At 51.4% G+C, this 9,430-nt stretch overlaps 1 protein-coding gene and 1 long non-coding RNA gene across 2 annotated transcripts; one reads left to right on the top strand and one right to left on the bottom strand.

Annotated features, from left to right (window-relative positions):
* Positions 1–53: 53 nt before the first annotated feature.
* On the bottom strand, positions 54–2,398 carry HAND2 (heart and neural crest derivatives expressed 2). The gene is made up of 2 exons (XM_084204900.1): positions 1,839–2,398; positions 54–868 (listed from the first exon to the last, which is right to left on the bottom strand). Exons 1-2 carry the CDS (start codon positions 2,391–2,393, stop codon positions 770–772), a joined length of 654 nt encoding a protein of 217 aa, XP_084061026.1. The 5' UTR covers positions 2,394–2,398; the 3' UTR covers positions 54–769.
* A 113-nt stretch (positions 2,399–2,511) lies between these two features.
* Positions 2,512–9,184, top strand: LOC311153229. The gene is made up of 3 exons (XR_014616127.1): positions 2,512–3,417; positions 3,824–3,913; positions 9,022–9,184. It is a non-coding gene; the product is annotated as an uncharacterized lncRNA (long non-coding RNA).
* The last annotated feature ends 246 nt before the right edge of the window (positions 9,185–9,430 follow it).

Below are 9,430 nucleotides of genomic sequence, written 5' to 3'. Positions count from 1 at the left end.
CCTCCCTCTACCCCTCCTTTCATTCAGTCACTTGCTTAAAAATAAAATTAGGAGCCATCTTTATAATTTAGTTTACTTCCGAATATTTTAAATATTATGAAAAAAAAGCCATAAACAACGCTGTTATTCAAAACATTTTGAGGTATAAAACATAAAAAGATTTGGATTTTCTTTTTTTTTTCCTTTTTCTTTTTTTCTTTTGTTTTGTAAAAAACACACACAGTGGTTTATTGAGTACTTACAACGTTTACACCTTCAATATTAATTAGATTCCACTTTTTCCCTTACGGACGGAAGTGCACATAACCAATAACTGTTGAAAACATCTTCAAATACTGAACGACCACAACAAAATTACAACACTAAATACCGAGTCAATCGAAACATTGGTGCAACTGCTTCTGTTGAAATATAGCTTTATAATCCCATGAATATTTATATCCAAAAGGCCAAGTATTAAAGATACACTTCACATACACACTAATGCCAGGGAGGGATTTTTTTTTCCTTTTCTATGGTTCTGTTTTCCCCACGTGTTTTATACAGAGCAAATAACATTCACGAAACATTTAGAGACATTACCCCTTACCAAGCTGGAGTTTCCTCTTCATATATGGAATGCTTTTTCCCTCTCCTTCAAATATCCACATTTTGGGGGGTTGGGGGAGAAATTGCACATAAATAAACTGGATTATTCCAAATACAGAGAGTCCTCAGAGGAGAGCTCACTACCGAGACTAAGAGGACGGCTCCTCCAGTCCTGCCGTGCTCACTGCTTGAGCTCCAAAGCCCAGACATGCTGCGGCCAGCCAGTCCTCCCTTTGGTTTTCTTATCGTTGCTGCTAACTGTGCTTTTCAAGATTTCGTTCTGGGGAGACAGGATGCGAGGGGAGAGAGAAAAACAGAAGGGGGAGAGGAGAGAAAAAAAGGTTAGATATATTCCTCCCCTTTCTAGGTCGCATCTGCTCTGCCTCGAGATCGAAAACTACGAGGAGACCCGAGCTCATCGAGGCCTGCGGGCTTCGAGAGTCATAACGGGGACCTCCACGGCATCTCGCCGCGGGACAAGCCGCCGCCCGTGGCAGGCCAATTCCCGCTCCGTGCCACCCCGCTGCTCTGTCGCGGCCGGAGCGCGGGGCTGGAGGCTGAAAAGCGCCAGCCATCCACGGGGATTGCGATAAGGCAATCGCAAACTATCCCCTCCTTGAGTGCCGGGAGAAGCTGGGCTCTGGCACGTACCGGGGCAAAGCATCGGACTTGCGGCCGGTAACATGCGGGAATCAATCACACGCCAGCGCCATGGGGCCTACACGAAATTGGGCTTGCGCTGCCTGGCCTAAACCGACTCTCCCAGTAAAAATCGAAAAAGTTGAAACGCGAAGTGCAGAGGCAGGAAAACCTCTCGCTGCGAACCTCGGACTTGCCGAAGGCTTAAAGCTGGGCTTGGCTTAGCAGGTAATCATGCCTCCACATTTTCAATTAGGAGAGCAGAGGCTTGCCTCCTGCGAGATCGCGGTTTGGGATACGGGACAAGCAGCAGCCCGGGAATAGCCTCCCCGGGGGCACCTACTGTGGCAGCCTTTTCCCCGCGGCTGCTCTCAGCCTCCGGGTCGGATCTGGAGGCCGACGGCCGCTCGCGGCTGTGCACGGTCCCGCTTTTGGCCCGCAGCTACGGCCAGGGACCGGTGGGACCGAGGTGTCCCCCATGGGCATTCCCCGGCGACTCGGCCCAGCGAGGAGCCGGGTGCGCTCGGATGGAGCGCCGGAGGGCGACCGAGCAGCCTCCCCTCCGCGGCTCCCCCGCCCCGTCCCGCCCCGTCCCGCTCCAAAGCACTGACCAGCTCTTTCTTCCTCTTCTCTTCCTTCACGTCTGTCTTCTTGATCTCTGCCTTGAAAGCCTCCGCCTCCCCGTTCTGGTCGTCCTTCGCCAGCAGGTCCATGAGGTAGGCGATGTAGCTGGTGGCCAGACGGAGGGTTTTGATCTTGGAGAGCTTGGTGTCTGCGGGCACGTTGGGGATGCACTCCCTCAGCTCCGCGAAGGCGCTGTTGATGCTCTGAGTCCTGCGCCGCTCCTTGCGGTTCGCCGTGCCCCTGCGTTTCACCGGCCGGGGCCCCCCGAGCCCGGGCGGGCCGTTCCCGGGCGGCACCCCCCCGTAATGGGAGTGGTCCATGCCCGGCGCCCCGTTGGCGTACTCAGGGCTGTAGGACAGAGCCATGCTGTAGTCGGGGGGGGACATCTCCGGGTGGCTGCTGATGAGCCAGCCGTGGAAGTAGGGGTTCTCCTCGTGGCCACAGCGGGTGGCGGCGGCGGCGGCGGCAGCGGCGGCGGCAGCGAAAGGGTAGCCCTCATGGTGCACCACCGGGTGGTGGGGGAAGCCGCCCACTAGACTCATCCCCGCTCCCTAGAGCACCCCACCCCGCCCCCCGGGCCCCAAAACAAAGGCTTCCCCTCCCCGCCCGCCCCCCACCCCCGTCGCAGCGGCGGGAGATGCTGCCCGCCGCTCACCCCTCAGCACTGCTCCGCTGCCCGCTGCCTCTCCATAGGGCGCTGCTGCAGAGTCCCCGCGGATGCCCGAGCGATCCCCCCTCCCCGGGCGCCGCCGCCGCCGCTCATGCGTTGTGCCTCCACCTCCTCCTCCTCCTCGCCCGGGGCCGGGTCTTCGAGGAAGCGCGCACAGAAAAAAAAAAAAAAAAAAAAAAAAAACTACGGAGAGATGTCGACCAAAACAAAATGGCTTGGCTTCCCAGTCTGGGATCTTCCTGGCCTCTTGCTTCCCTCCGCTCTCGCCAAGTCCGCCGCGGCCCGGCCGGGTGGTACTTACACGCGGCCCCCCTCCATGCGCCCCCGGCTCGGGGCGGGCGGCGCTGGCTCTGCCCTGCGCGGCGGCGGGGCCGTCAGTGCTGGGCGGGCGCTCGCATCTCTGCCCGCCGCGCCGCGCTGCTCAGCGCCCCGGCGCTCCTCTGGGGCATCCGCGCCGCTCGGCCGGGCGCGGCGGCGGCGGGCGGCGGCGGGCGGCGGCGGGGCTCGGCGCGGCGCGGGGCACTGGCAGGGCTCCCCGGCCCGATCTCCATGTACAGCTACATGTTTAGGGCCGCTCGGGTTAATATATGTCGTCAGAAGCGGCGGCCGCCAATGGCCGGGGCGGGGGCGGAGCCCGCCGCCCTCCGCAATAAAACTTTTTGATGTTCGCTCTGCTAATTGCCGAGCTCCTCTTTTAGGATTGGCTGCCCCTCCGCATCCCTAATGTAATTAAAACAAGGGGGGAAAAATTATCATGGAGGCAGAGGTTAATGCAAGTGTTTAGCAGATGCCTTACAGTAAAATCTGCATTAAAAAAAAAAAAAGAATAAACCCCAAACAACAAAACCCCCCCTACAAACTCGTTAAAACTTAAATATCGGATAGTCTCAAACCAGGTACAGTATGGATCCCAGAAGTTTCTTGGCAAAAGTCTATATGAATTCTTGGTAGGCTCTGTGGTTGCTTTGTGCCGGTCCGGTAGAGGAACAAATAAAACCGGCTTCGGAGGGCACTTCATCGATGTCCGACTGCTACAGGCATGCCCCAGCAGCGCTCCGGCTCATGCTCGTGTCGCTGGTTAATACACACCACGAGATCACCAGTTTCCGAGAGGAGGGAGGCGAAGCGGCTCTGCCTTGCCTGTCACCCGCCCTGCGACCCGGCTTAGCACGGGCTGGCTCGGGCTGCGCGCCTCCTGGCTGACCGAGGCAGAGGAGCGCTCGGGGCTTGGACGGGGATGGTTTTGTAAGAATTGTTTTGAGTCATTAACAATAAGTCCGACTCTTACTGATTCTTTTCCAGTTTACTGCCTGCGCTGTGCACCTCCACCAGCCTTCACCCAAATGACTCGCGCCTGAAATTGGTCTCATGCTTCTCGAACTGGTATGATCGGTAAGTAACCGAATATTTTTTACAGCATGTTCCGAGCTAATTTTCTAGCTTTTACTAACAAATATATAAATATTTCTCAGCATTCCCGCTTCTGCAATAAAAAAGACCAGCATCTGCGGAAAGCCGGTTTAGTTATCGAAAGGGAGTAGTTAAATGTTTGCTTAGCATCCAGGCCAAGGAGGAAATCTCCTGTAGCTATTTAGGTGCTTTGCTTTAGTAAGCTTGAAGATATTAAAAAAGAAAAATGATCTCAAGCTGTAACTCATGGATAACTCGGAGGCGAGGTGCATTTGTTGTCATCCTCAAATAGAGCCGAGCATTACTAAATAGCTGCGAAATACCAAATACCCACTCTTATTTGTGCTGGCTGACGCCTAGGCTGATTCGGCGTGTATTGTAATGCAGTTCTACAATATAGGCAGTGTGGAAAACTGTGTCAACAGGAGCTGAGAGGTCATAAATTAAAGAAAGAGAAAGATAGAGATGGAGGAGTCTGCGAAAGAAGGCAGCAAGAATTGTGGTCCTTGTGGTCCAATTTCTGCAGCAGCTAAACGCTCTCTCCGGCCCCTCTGCAGAGGCTGTGGGGGTACCTCGGGGGAAGCGCTGGGTGATGGGAAGAGGGCGAAAATCAACTCGACGCCCGGGGAGAGGAGGCAGGCTGAGCTCGGGCGGTCCCGAGGAGAGGGCTGCTTTGTACAGGGCGGCTTGTTGGGAACCGGGGGCTTTGCGAGTGGGTCTGCCGGCTCTCGGCGGGGAACGCCCTGCAGGCAGTGGACGGTGTCGGCGGACGAGGCCGGCCGCCAAGGAGCAGCCTGCTGCGGTACGCGGGGGCTGCTGCGTCGGGGGAATACTGAAGGCGAGGAGGAGTGCCGGCCCCGCGGTTCGGCAGGACGGGGAGTGTAGAGTCGGACCTAGAGAGGAGACGCGCACGAAGCACAGACATGCAGGCGTAGGTTTTTATAAGCATATACACATATGCGTGAGCGTCTGGGTGTAAACTGAGTACGAAAGTGAAAAACTAGTCCAGATGTAGAATTGATGTATATACACATATATCTTATACGTACACACAGATGCTTGTAGCCAGCTGATGGATATCTGTATCTATATATGCACAAGCACACGTGTATATATTTTGTTATCCCAAGGAAAGAATGGGTCTGCAGTGTGGATTTTTAAATGTAAGGAAGGCCGTGGGCAGACCGTGCAGGCAGAGCCCTGAAGCCACCAGGCAGCATGTCCCCTCCGTTTGGGATGATATGTCTGCAGGGCGCAGCTTGGAAATCCACCCTGTTTCTGCAGCAGTTCTCCAGCTTTGTTTTGCTGCGATATATTCCTGATGGGAAGAAGAAGTGGAGATTGTCAAGGCCGGAAAGTTATATTGGCTTGCAAAAGGGCGTGTGTTTCTTTATGCTCTCCCTGTTTGTGTACGAGCTTTGCGATACACTGCAGGTTAGACTGCAACTGTGACAGTCTCTGTGACAAGACACTACGGCTGCTCTGATAGCATCTCCAATGATGAAGGAAACGGAAAACATGAGACAGAGGAAAAGTAATAAAATATACAGGAGATATCGATCAGAACACCAGTCTCCAAAGCTAGCGTCGTGATTGCTTAATTAACTTTGGAGAAAGAGGATCTATAGATAAAGCACCCAGAAGGATCTTATATATATATTTCCCTCTTATCCCAGCAGTTATTTATGAGTTTTATTAAGCGAGTTTTAGAGCAAATGCAACTCTCTTGTCCTCCCTCAGCTTTTAAATGCTCAGGATTTCCCATCATGGGTTGTAGCCTTTTCTGTTTGATCCATGCGTTGAAAAACGCTGCAGCTCAGAGTACCTTTCCCGATACTACTCTCAAAGTCCACTAAAAGCACCATTACTTTACCAATCTTACACTTATTGATTTGATTAGAATTTTTTAAAATGCGCAAATCATATGGTTAAAAAAAAAAAGAAACACCAAGAAAAAAAAAAAACAGAAAAGAAAAAGAAATCCTGTCATTTTATGTCATTTTATTTCGCTGCCAAAATAGTTGCATGTTAGGCGGCGATTTATTTGGATTCTGCTGCCAAACAGGACTCTCCTAGCTAGCTATAATAAAGAAATTTTGGTGGACACCGTGCCGAGGCTGGTTTTCTTTTCCTCTACCCGCTTTTTAAAATTAATTTTCTTTATTTTTTCCGGAATCGGTGTGTGTGGGGACTGTATGGTTAGATTGTGCCCAGCGGTTCTCGCCCCTCCAGCCCGGCAGCTCTCCGCGGGGCCGAGCCAGAGGAAGGGGCTGCCCTTGCCCCCCGGCGGGTGCCCGGGAAGCGGGGCCGGAGCCCCGGCGGGGGGCGGCGGGGCCGGGCGCCCGCTCCGCGCCGCCGGGGCCACCCGCTGCCCTGCCCCGGCGCTCAGTCGCCGCCGGGCCGCTTATCGCCAGGTCATTTCTCTCCTCCGGGCCAAGAGTAGGGTGGGAGTTTGGATAACAGAACAATAGAGCTGCGCTCCCCCCTCCTCCCCGCCGGGCTTGTGTGAATTAAGCTAAATTGCAAATTAAGCTAATTTCTCCGAATCAGTCGGGGAAAACCGTATGGAAACGGGGAAGAGATGCCGACGCTGGGTGGTCGGAAACCCACATCTGCTGGGGACTCCCGGGCTGGCTGACCTGGGAACACTGCGCTGGGCCAGGCCCTGCGAGGAGCAGGCCAGGGGCAGAGAGGCGCCTCACCGGTGCCTGGGCAGCGAGCCCGCTCATTTGCTTCTTGACCGCACCTTCCTTTTGCGGGGCGCCTGAAACCGGTGGGGACAGGGCAGCGGCGGGAGCCGCAGTCGCCGCTGAGGTGCCCGGTACCGACGCCAGATGTACCCATCCCTGCTCCGTGCAGCAGCACCGGGATCTCCCGCCACAAATTTCATTAAAGCCGAGAAATAATCAGACACACGAAAGCACCCCAAGGACACCCCGTCCTTTACTTTTGAGGGGCTGCCCTGGCCGTGCTGCTCCCTCGGCGTCTCTCCTTTCCGCAGCTCCCTAAGTACCGGGGTACCGATTCTCCTTTCTCCCGGCTGCCCACCGCATCGTTCAGCCACCCGGGGCACGGCTTGAAAAGCCGAGACGGGTTTGAATTTATAGAGTGCATGATGTCATTGACCCGGGACCAAACGTATCAGAAAAGGGGTATCATTCTCGGATGGATTCGGGGATGCTGGAGCATCCCGTGTCCCAGGGATGCCATGCATCCTATATCTGGGGCGTTGCTTAGGAGTTCGTGAAAGGGCATGAACACGCAAGAAAAGGGATTTTTGAAAAGAGGCACGGAGAAATATGATTTGGAGGTCAACCTGTCAGTGCGGGTTAATGAAAAGGACTTGCGCCTAATGGGCCTGGCTTGCACCCTCTCTTGTGCTCGCACAACCTGTATTTCAACGCCCAGGGCAGAGGGCGGGATCGGGCCCAGCAGGCCCGAATTAATCGCTGCCCTTGGAGGTGAAGGAACCCTGGTTTACGTTACTATTATCGGTAATGAACGCCCACATATTTCAGGCATGATAATCTCGCAGCCGTTGTGTATTAAAAAAAAAAAAAAAAAAGGAAAAAAAAAGAAAGGAAAGAAAAAAAAGGAAAAAGAAAAATAAAAAGAAAAAAGGAAAAAGAAGATCCGGGATGAGAAAAAAACCAAGACACCAAGACACTGACCATCTCGTAAGTTGCAATGATTGGCAGTAAGCGCGGGACCCTACGCGTTTTACCACTGCATGTGCAAGCAATTATTCGAGGATTGCTTATATTTGTGACTGAGCATCCAGAGTTGCATTTAGACCCTGGACAGGAATCAGGGAAAGAAAAGGAAAACAGAACGAGTTCCAACCAAGAGCCCTTCTTTGTCAGAAGAATAGTAATAAAGACCTTACAAAATTCTGCAGCGAACACAGTGTGTCTCTATTTATTGCAATTGTTACGTGCATCTCCTATACATGCACGCATGTATAAACAGGAACACGCAAACAGACTAACACGCTATTTTCCCACTTAATATTTGTTTGTATTCCCGGGAAAGAACGCCTTAATTTGCTCTCGAGCTCGACTCTGATGAAATAGCTGGCGAATGTAATTGCCTTCATTAACGAATATTTTGTCGTCCAGCATCTGAAGTTCAGACGGTGGAGGAAGGAGAAGGCTAGGCTGGCATCGTTTTGTGTTTAGGTTAACAAAAATCAACACTTCTATTGTCATTCTTCAAGGAAAGTCTCCATTTAACGAGGCTGGGGTTTAAGAAGCCTTCATAGATCAAAGGTAACCTCGCTTGGCTTAAGAGAAAAATCCCTCTGGAGCAGTGAAAATTAGCCGCAATTTGGCCCTAACTACACTCCCCAAAATGTCGCTGTCGTCCTGCCGGTGTCCCTCGCTCCGTGTACTTGCTGTGCTGCACTCCGCTCCCGCTTGCCCGGGTTCGGCTGCAGCGCACGGGCTCGTCCGAAAATTCAGCAGCTGAGTCCTACAAATGTCGGCTGCACACTTGTTGCAAGCATCAGCCCGTACGGCAATTCCTATATGCGTATCTCGGTGTAATTGATCTGGCTGAGTGAGGTCTTTTTGGTAATTTGGGTACACCAAGTCTCCAGTTAATGACATATAATCAGCCTTTAGGTCACTTGGTCATTCTCTTATTACAAACCCCTCCTGCTCTCTCTGATCTCCTTTCAAACTAAATTTCACACAAACAAATAAAGCAAGACAGGGACAAGTCCTTAAAATGCAAGAGTGAAATATTGGAGAATTGCTCTTGGGGAACTATAAACATTTTTTAAAAGAAAAAAGCGAAAAGATAGGACAGAACATCTTATCGAGAAAGAGAGCATTGTGTACAAAACACGGAGGGAAAACCGGTCTGGCTTGTGTTAAAAGTGACATAAAATTAAAATAAAATAATTACAAACAGAAATGCTATAATGTAAACAGAATACAGGAGATTTTACTAGAAACGCACGGCCGCATACCATAATTTGTTGGTACAGACGATACGATGATACAACCTATTTGTGGATACAAAAAATGTTTATTTGCTGCGTTTTAGACTGAAAAAAAAGGAGAAAAATTCTTTATTCTTCTTTTCAGGAAAGTTAAGAAGCCGGAAAAGGGAGAAGCGAATGTCATGTACCTCCCCAGCCGGAAAAGGGAGAAGCGAATGTCATGTACCTCCCCAGACTTGGAGAGAAACGAAGCTGCGGCCAAAAGGAGCGGGTGTAAATGCGACAACAAAAATAAATACTTTATATCACCCTGCAGAACTTATTTTACTAAGTCAACACTTTGTTTTTCTGTAGCTCACCTTTTCTTTCCTCTAGGGAGAGACAATGCTCACTTTTTATTAGGCATTCCCTGAAAGTTTGTTTTGATCTCCGTCCAGGTGTGTGTATACATACATACATACATACATACATACATACATACATACATACATACATACATACATATATATATATACATATATACATATATATATATATATATATATATATATATA

This window comes from Fringilla coelebs, assembly GCF_963513975.1.
Source record: "Fringilla coelebs genome assembly, chromosome: 4".
NCBI classification, from domain to species: Eukaryota; Metazoa; Chordata; class Aves; order Passeriformes; family Fringillidae; genus Fringilla; species Fringilla coelebs.
This window is presented reverse-complemented; position numbering and strand designations above follow the sequence as displayed.